At 41.6% G+C, this 13,746-nt stretch overlaps 1 protein-coding gene across 9 annotated transcripts in view; it reads left to right on the plus strand.

Annotated features, from left to right (window-relative positions):
- Positions 1-13,746, plus strand: part of prdm16 (PR domain containing 16) — a 179,022-nt gene that overhangs the window by 54,917 nt on the left and 110,359 nt on the right. For all 9 annotated transcript variants that reach the window (XM_032520651.1, XM_032520653.1, XM_032520654.1 and 6 more), the window contains exon 2: positions 3,266-3,726. In XM_032520651.1, coding sequence (XP_032376542.1) covers positions 3,266-3,726 — 461 coding nt within the window. The remainder of the gene's footprint in view (positions 1-3,265; positions 3,727-13,746) is intronic.

A 13,746-nucleotide genomic window follows, 5' to 3' on the forward strand; every position in this document is an offset into this window, starting at 1 on the left:
GCCTTGCATGTGCGTACTGTACCTTGTATATTTGACGTTGTTAAATGTGTATTTTAGAGGTTAGTGTCTATAAATGTCATATCTACGTCAGATCTTGTAATTCCACTGTGACATGCAGTGATTATGAGATACCATCTTTACCTACAACACCATCTGATCTCTTGCACATGTGTTTAGAGTACAGTAACAGCTCGTGCAGTTGCAAACAGATGTGTGTTTGTGTGATAGCCTGCATCTGTGTTCATACATGCTCTAAAATCTTTGTTATTGCAAGCCATGCTACAAAGCAAAGAGCTCCGTTTATGGCATGCATTTACAATTTATCAAATAAATGGGATGCCTTCATGTGGCCTGGGCCCGGCTCTCAGGCAGAGCAGCGTAGTTTTCCACTGGAATAACAGCCGCTGAACAAGCAGCCCATTGTAGCCGCAGCCAGCATCGGGACCCCCAAGGTGCGAATTAATGATTGACCCCTGATGTAATCAGGATAAATAGCTCCCCGTAAAAAGAGAGAGAGATGGTGAGAGGAACAGAGTGAGAAAGAACAACATAAGGAGCCAGGGAGAGGAAGGCACTATCTGGCCCGGTTGCTTTTTGAGAAGCCCTCGGGGAAACGAACCTAACATCTCTTTCTGGGTCTTTTGAGACCCAGAGCTAACATACAGCTGTTTAAAAGCGGCTCAGTCGTCAGTTTTTAGACTCTTCGCCTCCTCCTCTTCATCCTCTTCCTGGCCCCTTTCATTATTTCACTGCTTTTTTCCTCACTTTTCTCATCTGCAACTGTTTTTGGGCACTGGTCTAACATGGTCCACTTATCTTACGGAGGGAAGGAGAGAGACAGCTTGTCTCTGGTGGCAAGTAATCTAAAAAGTTCACAGTTTTTTCTTCAGGCAATTTTTTTATGAGTTAACTAAGTTACAACTGAGAGTTGAACTTGTTTAATAGGACACTGTGTTTGCCATTTCTGCCTCGCTTTACTACTTTGTGTCTCACAAAAGATGTTTTGTTCATTAAAATTAAGAGGGTTTTTTTCCTTCTCTTTCTCCTTGTTACTCAATTATTTGACGTAGTGATCTGTGCATTTTTTTGTGCACAGAGGCTCTTAAAGCCAAATAGTATTTAATAGATTTTCCGTGGCTGTCTTTCTGCTTGTCAAAATTGCTCTCAATGGGTCAAGTGCCAGTGAGAGTGGGGGAGTAAAGAGGGAAAGGGAGTGAAAAAAAAGAGTGTTTAATAGCCTGAAAACACTTTTGATTGTGCAGACGGAGCAGCAGATAGGGCCGAGTTATAAAACTTTAATTGATCTGTGAAAAGTGGAAGCTACTGCTGGCTCACTTGTTCCAATGCTTAATTGCATGCCTGTTCTGAGCGATGAAACAGTGATCATTAAAAAAATGGGTTATTTTCCAGTCAAAATTACTGGATGACGCAGAATCAGTCATAAAAGGCTGCACTTTACTGCTGCAGCTTTATATGATAAAGTTTCCCGGATCTACAGGTTTGCCAGGCACTGAAAAGCCCTTGTCGCATGCTTTCATAGTTTCACATTTCACTTTTAAAACATACATACAGTTAATTAAATAACTGTCACAGTCCACATCTGTCATTGGGCAGAAATCCAAATATTTATCAAAGAAGAAAAAAAGTGTGATACACTGTGTGATGAATGTGCTCTTGTACAATTTCAGTGATGGACTTTTTCTACTTTGGATTTTTGATTAGATCATTCAATACTTCTACAATGTACAAGTCTCAGTTGTTACCACCTCACTTTTTAAGCATATACAAATAATTGTTTAGGAATCAGTCCACTCCTAAAACAGAAATAAAACATATTGATTGTTTTTTAGATAAACGTAATAATGATGCATATCTATTATTAAAACTCACAAGCTTTCATTGTGACCTAAGAAAATTCCATGTACTAACAAGCACATTTTTAAAATGTCATGTTACAGTTCCAGCTAAGATCAGGGAAGTTGTGGCAGGCTTGGCAGCAGGCTAGATGGAGGCTAACAGAGGGAGAAAGCTTGATTGAAACCACTCCTGCTGTAATTTTGGGCCTAGTTAGCCTGCTGATTGCCAGTCCCTGTGTTTAGATAGTAAAACTGCAGTGGGGCATTGACTAAAGACACCAGGATTTTTCCAAAGAGCAAAAAAAGTAAACACACATTCAGTAGATGTGCTGAAGCAAACACACACACACACACACACACACACACACACACACACACACACACACACAACACCCACACACCACACACACACACACACACACATCGAATGAGTAAGGTGTGCACAAGAACCACCAGGGAAATATGTTGCTTGTGTTTAGCATTTCGGAAGTGTTGCTTTTATGAAAATGGCTTTCATAAAAGAAACATCATTGTATTCCTCAAAATAAGATATGGGTATTGTCTTGGTATCAGTACAAAACCCAAGGTATCATTGCTGCACTGATGTTCAAAAAGGCTTACTTATGCATTTGCTAGAAAAACCTTTTCAATAACACATATAAGAAGATTTGATGAAACTTAAACCCAAATGTTATACACACACACACACACACACACACACACACACACACACACACACACACACACACACACACACTTATAGTGCTCTTCCTTATTTCTCATGTTGAAATGGCAGGATTCTTGAGCGCAGGCACAATCATATTGTCAATCTCTGGATGAGACAATAATGCTCGGTGACGAGGCTAACCAGGTCAGTCGATAGACACAGCAATTATTTGTAAGATGAGTCCTGCCAGAAAGCAGTGACTGCAATGGAATTGAGAACTTTTCCCATTGACGACTTGGCTAACTTAAAGCTTTTTCTTTTCGTCTGTCTGGCTCTTCTCACATAGCCTTGGAAAAACATGTGAACTCAGCATCTTGTAGCTGAAGGCCATCAGGTGGATAGGTATTCTTTTCTTGGGACCCCTAATTCTCTCATCACACAGAGTGGTTTTCTAACAGTTTAGGTTTGGAGATTAAAATGGAGTGTTTTTTTGTAATTCAGGGTCAAGAATCCATTCGATGCCCAGTGACTGCTGAGAGATGTCTTAGTCAGTGTATTTCAACATCTGAGTTTAATAGCGTAAATGTGGCTGGGTGAAACTAAGTTTTTTCCTCTTTTACTAAGGTATTGACGGTAAAATCCATGACCTTCATTGTGTGATCTCCTAGGAAATTGTTTGTTGTGTTATACCTCCTCTGCCTTTCCTAGTAACAATTGTCTGTATATGGGTTTTGTGTCATAGATGACAGCGAGCCAGTGGACAGCATGTACGACACAGAAGCTGACCTCCCTGGTTTGATGGGCGGTGGTGCCAACAGCCCAGAAGACGACGCAGAAGACGGCGTCATCAACATGTCCCCCCTGCCCTCACCGACACCTTCCCATCCAAACAACAACCACCACCACCTGCTGCACCCCCACATCTACGCCACCCACCACCACCACCACCTTCACAACAACAGCAACAGCAGCAGCAATGACCAGGACTTCACCACACCCAAGGAGGGCTCGCCCTACGAGGCGCCTGTCTACATTCCCGATGACATTCCCATTCCCAGCGAACTGGAGCTGCGGGAGTCCTCTGTTCCTGGTGCTGGCCTAGGCGTTTGGGCCAAGACCTGCATTGGTGCTGGCGCGAGGTTTGGTCTGCACAGCACGCTGCGTCACGAGGCCACGGGCAAAGACAGCTCCTTTGGATGGGAGGTAGGAACCATCCAGGCTTCTTCAGGCTTTGTTTTGGGTTATAGTACAGTTGTTTTTTGTTGTACTTTCATTTCACTGTCTCTCACTTTTGACCACTTACATATTTTGTGGCACAAATATAAATGTACACTAAGATATGCGATCGAGATGATGAAGCAACACTGAAAAGGGTAAGTGAGCGAACGAGCCGCTCTTCCTTCATTCACGTTTTCAGCCATCACTCTTTACCGCCGAGCTTATCATCACCAAAGATTCCCATTCCATTTGCATCCCCGTTTGATCCTGATTTGACCTCATTTTTTTTGTTATCCTTCACAGACACACAAACATACATACCCATATACAAAACACACTCGTCCATAATTCCAGCAGCACAGCGATGTCAGATGGAAAAATTGGGCTGATTAGTGGAGGTATCAGCTTATCTGGGCGTCAGTCCGAGCAAGCACACTCATTTGGTCACGCCACCCGATATGGAAATGGAAGAAGCATGGCCCAATGCAGTGGTGGCATATTGAACTATTAATTTTCATTTCAACATGACATTAGAGGATATTGAAGTTGCTTCAGTAAGCTCATTAGTGGAAAAAAAAGATCTCTGTCTCCCTTTCTCTCTTTCTCATGTGCCTAATCAGAGATGAAATATACTGGCCTGCTTTTCATTTTTAGGGGGAATTCACATAGTCTAATATTACATTTGTTTGTAATTAGGAATAAAGACTTTGACAAGTTAATCATTGAAACACTGTTGGAAAGGGCATGATGTGCCTCAATTAGACACCACCAGTTGATGGTATACACAGTTTCAAGTTAATATAATTTTAAATGCGGACTGCAATGATTTTGGAATAAGCAATATTATAATAAGAAATATTAGCGTATAGCATATAGCGTATATAATATAAGCGTAAGCATAATGGAAATGTTTTCCTTTAGAGCTAAAACAAACTTTATGGTAATTAAACATCACAGATGCCTGCTGCTGATTTGTTCATTGAAGTAAACATTTAGGCAGACAGAGTGGAACTAGTATTGTAAAAGCAGGAATGATCCTTTTATAAAAGCAGATGGTATTACTGTTTTCTTCCCAACAGTTGTAAGAGCACACAGGCACACGCTATGTGGCAGTGTGCCAGGATGAACGTTTTCTTTTTTAAAGTTCATATTATGGCTAGCCATTCGGGGTGCAAAGGGCACCTCTCCAAAAGCTACACTCTCCCCGTAGCGCTTGTGTTTTCTCTCAGTTTTCCTCCTCCTTCCTCTTTTCTCCCCAGACACCCCGGCTAATGCATATTTATCAGCTAATCTTTCTGGCTTGTAAGAAAAAAGGCCACCTTGAGCTCTGAAGAGTTACATTCACACGTGCTCGCAGAATTGTCCTGGAAAGGGAGAGATTCAGTATACACTTTAAAGATGTCTGGTGTTTTGGCCACTTTAAGGTGGACTTGGAGTGAAGGTGACGTTTAATAATCCAACTTGTACAGCCCAGATTCTATCAGTGACTCATTTTTTTGTTTGTTTTTTTCTTCCTAGATCAATGTAAAATATCTGGTCACTGTCTCCAAACATGTCAAAAGGGAACGATTGATCTGTCTTTTTTTCCCTCTCCTCCTCAATGGTTTTGGAGGACTCACTCTGGGTTAGGCTGTATTATTTTTTTAAGATATCCTGTCTGGTTTGGGCTGGAAGGCTTCGGGGGCTCTCCTCTCCCAGACTCTTATCACAGATAGTCATAACAGTCAGTCTGTTGATAGTCATCAACAGACTCCCCTAGGAGTCCCGTACACCCCCTTTCACCATCTACCCCTCTACTCATCCACTGCTTCTGGTCTTAGACAAATAGACAGGCGAGGGAGAAACAGAAGTAATACTGAGTGAAGAAAGATGTTGAAAGAAACCAGGGAGAAAGAAGGATTAATGGGGATGGATAGAGTAAAAAAAAGAGGATGAAAAAAATCTATATTTCTCACAGCATCAGAAACGCTGGAGGGGTCTAACACTCTTTGTGTGGATGTTGGGTGAAAACCTTTTCTTCTCAAAATTCTCCTAAAAAATAAACAGCCTTTTTTTTCTTGATGGCAACTTAATTTTATCTTAAAATCAGAGGTTGCAGACCACAATATGGTGTAAATGTAGCCCCATAATTATTGACAACATGAAATACCCAAAATTGCTCATCGTTTTCTCATCAACAATTTAACTACATTGATTGCATTTTTGTGGATTGATTATTAAGACTGGCAATAAGTCATTATGCTGGATTTACTAGCACATTTCGGTCTACCAACGAGGCCAAGCGGCTCTAACAATCACATGGCGGACGCTGCAGTGCTTTCTGGATGTCTGAGTAGAAGTGTAGATTTGTGGAGAGAAACAGAGAGAGTAATAGAAAGAGAGAGTGAAAGAGTAGCAGTGAGTGAAAGAGGAAGGCAGAGAGGAAGCCTACTTTTGTCTGTCCCGGGGCGCTGGGGAATGGCAGAGGTGTTAACTCAGACTCATTTCAGCGAGACGGACAGCTCAATCTAAGAGCTGCTTTGCTGCAGGCCATGGCCATTCTCTTCTGTCTCAGACTCCCTCTTTGGGCCAGCACCAAGTCATCCATTTAAAAACCATTATGCTTCCCCCTTAGCACAACAAGAACGCCAGGGCCCCAGGTCTACCGTATGTGTGTCTCAGGTTGTGTGTGTGTAGGCCTGCCAACCCCTCAGGATAGGAAGACCTGAGCAAGCAGAGTGAGGCAAGGCCCTCAGGGAGTCCAGTGTCGGGATCTGCTGTCAGAGTGACTGCTGCTATTATCTGGCCGGTAGATTGGCCTGACTTGCCTATTGATAGAGACATGTCACCATACAATGACTGGAGGTATTGTGCAGTGACTGGTATTGAATTGACTCACTAATCTGACTCCCTCAGGTGTTCAGATGGCAAGCAAGAGGGCAACACAACTGTGTTTGGAGGTGCATGATAATAGCAACAATCTGCAAATTTACAGCTTGGCTCTATGTGCAATTTTAAATCTTTCCCACAGTAACAACTTTGACTTTGATCTTTAGAGGAAACCAAGATAAAATCAAGTTTGTCTGTTAAGTTTGTATCTGTATGTAACATTTGTAACGCAAACAAACAGTATGACCAAGCCCAATCAAAGCAATATAAATGGTGTTTACTCTCACTTCTCCCTACCCTGTTACCACTGGGCATGTCCACGCACCTCTGAATCATGGCTTTTGACACTCCTCCAGCACATATTGGCTTTGTCTTTTCTCACTATCTTTTGTTTCTCCAGCTCAAATGTTTGCTATCTCACAAAGTTCTCGCTTGAAGGTCAACGAACATCAGGTGTTTCAGCACAACCTCAACAACTGTAAAAAGCCGGAGTCACTTGCTTGTCAGTTAGGTCCAGTAACTGGCAGCTGAACTTTTAATTACAAGTCGTGGTCACATTATCTTCAGGGTATTGAGAATTCTGAGGCATGATAAGGGCGATATAAGAAGGCCTTATTATGCATTTTGATTCTAGGGATGTGCACTGATGTAGACCCGTTGGACAAGGTCAACACAAATGCTTTCACACACAAAAATATGTATCATAGAGTCCATGTCAGCCCTGCAGCCATATTTGGTTCTTTGCAGCAGTGAACCTTGGGATGACTTTGTCGCTAGGCAAACTTTCCTTTTCTCTGTCCCTCATTTTTTTTCTGTTGACTTTTTTTGTGGTGATTTTCCATATCAGTATAATTCACCCAAGCGATGTGTGGAAAGAGGCAAGAACCATGCTAGCTCTTCTGTTTACCCTGTTATTGACTTAGTGATAGGCTAAGACGTCTGGCGGGCCCTCTTATGTTGCCAAGGTCCTACGTGACAGAAACCCATCCGGCAATGGCATCACAAATCTCCTTCACCCTCAGTCATTCACTAAATCTCTGGCTTGACAACTCGCTTTTTCACGCTTATGCTGTGCTTCTTTTGTTCTTGACCTAATCGCTGATCTAAGCTAACGTCCTTGTCTCCAAACTTTAAGGAGAAGAAGTCCTGGCGCACCTTGACACTTATCTGTCCTGACCCACCTCTCGCCTCCTAAAGTGTTTGCTCTGCCTTTGTGTTTTGCCTGAGGAGGGCGGATGGCCAAGTGCTTATGCGGCAAGATATCCCTATAGGGCATTCAAGGTGCAGCTTGAAACTTGTCTGATCTGTTTGCCTTCTACAAAAAGGTGTTCTTTATCTTAATGTTTGGCCCTTAAGGTGACTGGTACCAAACTGATCGTACAGAAACTCCCTGAGACTGCCAGGAGAGAGTAGTCACACCAACTGAATGGATAGCATGAGACAGAGAGAGAAAGAGCGGGAGTGAGATAACAACAGGATAGAGTTGTTTCCTGCGTTATTTGACTAATGTGCTTTCCAGTGTTCTCACAGTGACACTCATGTTCTGCCGCTTCAATTATGAGTGTTGGTTAAGGTCAGAGAAAGTAAGCTTTTACTATTCATAACACAGGAAACCATAATCCTATATAAACCCATTTGTTCATCATCTCGTTTTTCTTGAACCCCTACTGTGTAGACTATTGTATAGCATGAGTGAAGCTCTTCATGTCAGGGGGTTATTATCATGTCTTTTTGTAATCAAATCAGGACCATGCTCTGATGAGCATGGGCTTGAGCGGTGAGTCCTTCTTAAAGCCACTTAACACGAGAAAACAGCAGGCCTTCTTAGTTTTACCTTCTCAGATCTAGTTTCATTGGAAAGTATAGGATGATTGTATTTTAGAGGGGCAGTTCACCATCAAATTTGCTCTGGTATTGTGTAGTTAGCTTTGAGACAATCCAACAGTGAGAGTCCTGCTGCCGCCCCTATATAATAGTGAATAGAATTATTTTGTTGTGCAAAACATGAAAGTTTTGAGAAAGCAGATTTCTCAAAATCTGGGTGCATAAAACGGAAGCTGTCTGCATGGTTATAAACTACTAGGGATTAGTACAAAAACGTTTTTTTTTCTGATTTGGGTGAACAGTCCTATTTAGTCTAAGTCTTAAATCACAAATATCAGGTTTAACTGACAAGATCCACAAGATGATACTAATTCTGCATTGAGGAACAGACAATTTGACACATACTTAAAGTATCCAGATATTACACCAGTGCTGTGATGAAAACCATTGTTTTACAAAGAGGAATCTTTTAAAATCTTTTAATGGTGAAAATTGTGAATGTATATTTACAGCTCACTTCATGTTTTTCAGGATTGAGTATATGACATTATGTGTTAAGGTAAGGAGTTACTTTGGCACATGTGCATATAGTCCCCACATTGTAATGAAAGGGATATCAAACCTGTGGTTTCTAATAACAGTATTGACCAACAGTGTGCGGTTTTCTGTCATCATTATTTGATTTTGACAGAAACCCCAAGTTTACACACGGAGCAAAAACACCAGAGAAAGAGTGTAACATCACAAGTCCCGGGCCTGGGTGCTGTAATATCTTCCATTCACGTTCATTTTATGTAGGTTTTAAACATGCCATTAGCCAATTTAATCCAATTTTCCCAGCTTTCGGAGCACTCCAGTGGAACAGATTCCATCTAATATTAAACATATGGTTGTCGTTGCCCCTAGAAACACCACAGCAGCGCTGGGGTTTTTTAAGAAGCTGTTAAAGACAAGCCCCCTGTGTCCCAGTGCAAACGGTTGTCAATTATCTTCAATGAACACTGTAATTGATAACGAGGAAGCAGGGCAGCAAATTAAATGTCAGGTTTGATTAGAAGCCTGATACCTTATCATTTGTTCATAACTCGTTACCAACATCTGTTAATTAGTTAATACATTAATTTGCAGGGCTCAGATGAAAGGTGCGCAGGCTCCCGAGGAAGTACATCGGGCAAAGTCATCCATCTTTGAAGAGAGTGGAACTTGACAAATATTGTCCCTGGGATTTGGGCTGTTATTACTTGGTCATTGGTTTCAGACCTCCGCCGCTCCAACCAAGCGTTCTCAATGGAACCTCTTGTTTGCCTGAATACCCCCCCCCAGTCTTCTCACACATCTCCACCACAATGCTATCCTTTATTGCAGGAGGTTTCTCTTAGCAGACGTGCTTTAAACATTCATTTAAAAACCCTCACATTGGCTCATCCGTCCTCTGTGGTGTACTGCAGGTAGCTCCTGTCCAATCCCCCTCTCTTTCACTGTGTATCTGGTGAAACCCCATCGTTCATCATTGCCCTGATGAATAGTCCCATCAGTTAGGGCCTCAGGGCGGGAGCAGACAATGACGCTGCTCTTTGCCACAGTTGAAGATGATGACATTTGTCAAATGCTGTTTATATTACTGATTAGATTTATGAAATTATGTAGACATACCCTTTTCCACCTTCCCAGCTCTTGCTGCATGTATTAGCTATAAATTAGTCATAAAACAAATCTCATCTTATCTCAGCTGTGTCATATTCTGTCACATATTTTTTCTATTAATAATATAATATATTGTGTGTGCCCTGTAAGCGTATAGGTGCGAGCCCTTCAATGCCAGACCTTTGTTAGTCACAGATCACTGACTCTTTCTTCCATTTTCACTGACTTTCCTTTTCTCCCTCAAATTAAATCCCAATCCCTTGTGCTGCTTAACATTACTATTACTCAAGCAGGAGGTGGTGACCTGTTAATCAGGTTCCCGTGGCTGTTGTGATTGCCATTTTCCATAATCAGATACACAACACGGCCTAAAAGCCTTGGCTGTAGATACACTTGTTTTTGTTAACTCTTAAAGTTCTTGTGCTGGAAACCTCAATCCATGAGTAGTGAGCCCAGGAGAAAACTGGACTGCACGCCTGTGCCTTTTAAATACTTTTGTATTAGGTATAAGTACTGACATTTTGGTAGAGTGTGTGTCTTTGTCAGATTCAAACAGTCATGGTACAAACGTAGAGTAAAAAGCCCTCAAAAGCATATAACCAGTCATTTTTTATTAAATATATTCACATTCTCTGTTTTTGACAAGTTTATCTTTGCTTTTTAAAGATCCAGACATATGCAGTATTTATCTAAGGTACGTTGGGTGAGTGTATATATACTGTAATGTGATTCCACACAAAAGTGCACAGGCATATAAACTGCATATTACCACACGCACATACGTCCACACAAACACAAAGAGACACAGGCTGGCAGGTTACCATGTTATTCTTTCCTCTACTCGGTCATTTAGAATAACAGTCTAGAGTGAGAAGCTAAGCACGATGACGACATTCCATCTAAAAACAGTGTTGAATTGTTGAAGTGTCGAACACGCCGAGACGTCTTTACTTTGGAAAGTCTCCGGAATCGCTCTGGTGATTTTCGCTCATTTTCTCCACCACTGTCATTGGAAGCAAGACCCAGAGTCTTGTCTGCACGAGACAACAAGGAGGTTTTGACAGACTCAAGATTTGTAGAGGTGTGCTTATGTATGTGTGCATGCTTGTGTTTGTATCTATGTGCACATTTCTGTCTGTTAATCATCCCGGGCACCAGCCTTCCCTCCACGTAATCCTAAATCTGTCAGATTTTCTAAACTAAAACAGGATCTCACCAGGAGTTTGGTGTAATATCTTAATTTAGCATGAGTGCTTGTGTCAAGATGACAAATAACAGTTTAAACAGATGTTTCCCAGACATTTTATTTATGAGATATCATTGCCTTGTTCAATTTTTGTTTGCATTATTATGCACACTAGTCACTGTGACTAGTGCATCTTTAATCACTGTAATGTGAAACAATCAATGCACTGGTAGTGTATAGTTGATTTTGATGTCATCATCCGAGGTACAGTAACTGTAAGAATATGCCTTTCTTGAAATAAAGAAAAAAAAGATATTTATTTATTATGTTTTCAGATGGCTAGGAAAATGACATGTATTGTAAGTAAGTAAGTAAGTATTTGAAAGTTAATAAGACCGTATTAAATACTTCTTTAATCATAGCTCAAGAATCACGTAACTTGCAAGTGATGACATCCACACAGCTGGTTTTTCTTTGCAGCTACAGCTGTCACCAAGCCGTTTATTTACATGTAGTTGTAAAAGAGACTCTTTATTTATTTATAACACTATTGCTTCGTCACTGCCGAACCCTTTAGACTGGTTGATATGCAGTCACAACTAATACAAGATAAAAATAAATAAATCCTAGTCCTCACTTCATTCTCACCATGGGGAACAATAACCTGACTATTAGTTCAGGTTTTTCCAGAACAAAAGGGAAGTAACTAACTTACTTGAGATCTGCAAATCTTCTTAATGCTCAGAGCAGTGCACTGCAAGCCTCTCAGCCATTCTGTCCTCTATAAACATCATATGATCCTAATCTGTGTCCCTCTCTCTGCAGAGGAGGTGAGCTGATGTTGGTGCAGCTGGTACACTGCGGTACCCAGCTTGCCACCTGGTACCATGTAATGGTGGGGGAAGAAAATACTGAAAAATACTCTGTTTCTTCTGAGACTCCTAGACCTGAGCCATGTGATACAGTTGTATTACCAAACAACAGAACAAACACATTGTCATTGCGCAAGAGTGTAAATGTATGTGCCTATGGCCCCCACTTTTACCTATAGATAATATTGTTTAATAATAACCTCTTCACACTTATTTTATTGAATGTTTCTGGTGACAAAGCCTGCTCCCCTCTGCTGGCCAAGAGCTCACAATGCCACTTTCTAAACAAGTTCTAAGTGCTTTTAATGTTGTGTGGCCGATGTAGTTGATTCAGGGAGGGAGAGAGAGAGGCAGACTTTCTAGTCCAACTGTAAAAAAACATAAAAGTGTACAGTGTAAGAGCACAACAGCAAACACACATAGTCTTTCACACACACTTGAAGCAAGGTGCCTACCAAACTACTCAAGCCGTACAAACAGCACTTTTTCCAACTGTTCTTCATGACAGGCGTCACTTTATGTCTCTACACCGCTTTTCACATCCTATTTTTCATCTCTTTACCCCTGATCTTGCACATTGCATGTATGTTCACAAATACAAATACACACACACACACACACAGAGATCACAATCCTCTCTCTAGCATTCATATGATGCATCACCACAGGGCCTTCTGAGAATCCCTCACAGAGTATTCTTCACATATATACAAACATGTTGCAATGCTTGCAGAGAGCAGACATTGATCGCATGCCAATGTACTGTCAAGTGTTGATTTCTGTGAATCAGACATTACGTGCTTTCATGACAAAATACAGGGCATGGGCTTCAATTATACCCAGATCACAGACTCAAATCTTTTCTTTTGTGATTTATTGATTTTCAACCCCCTCTCTCAATCTTATGTGCCCTTCCTCTCTATTTCTCCTCTCCTTCTTTTCTTTTCGCTCCCTCCTCCTCTTTTCCTGGCCTCCAGGGTCCAAATGCTTCTAATTCGGCCTTATCAGTGAAGTAATTTAGCTGCCACAGCTTGGGTTTCTGTTGCGCGGCGAGCGGCCCCATTGTCCTGCCCTGCTGTTGCTGAGATAAACCCTCAGATTGAACAAAGTCCGCGCTGACCTTTACAAACTCCCAAATCTCGCTCTGTACACCCCTCCAACAGAGATTCTCTCTGCCTCAAGCTCTTTTCTTAAGATGGGAGGGGGGCTTGGGGCACATCAAGTGGGAGGGACAAGGCAAATGAGTGTGTGCGTGTTCATGTGTATGTGTGTGAAAGAGTGAGAGTGTGTGGGGTCAGGGTGGATTGAGTGAGCGTGAGATGGACAGGGGAGAGGGATTAAGATGGCTGACTGAGCCTGTCTATATTTCCAATGGTACTTCGCTCTGAGAGGGAGGCAGAGGAGGAAAAAGTGCACTGCAAGCAAAGCATTCAAGTGTGCTTTTTTTTCTGTCTCCTTCAGACTGCGAGAGCTTTTGTGAGCAACATTCTCTGACCTTCATGCCTTCAACATTCAACCAGAAATATGATTTCTTTGACAAAAAAGAGACAGTTTGTATCTGAGTTCCTCGTACTTGCCGTTGATGACTGAAACAGCTCATTGAGAGAACCC

This window comes from Etheostoma spectabile, chromosome 7 (genome assembly GCF_008692095.1).
Source record: "Etheostoma spectabile isolate EspeVRDwgs_2016 chromosome 7, UIUC_Espe_1.0, whole genome shotgun sequence".
NCBI lineage: Eukaryota > Metazoa > Chordata > Actinopteri > Perciformes > Percidae > Etheostoma > Etheostoma spectabile.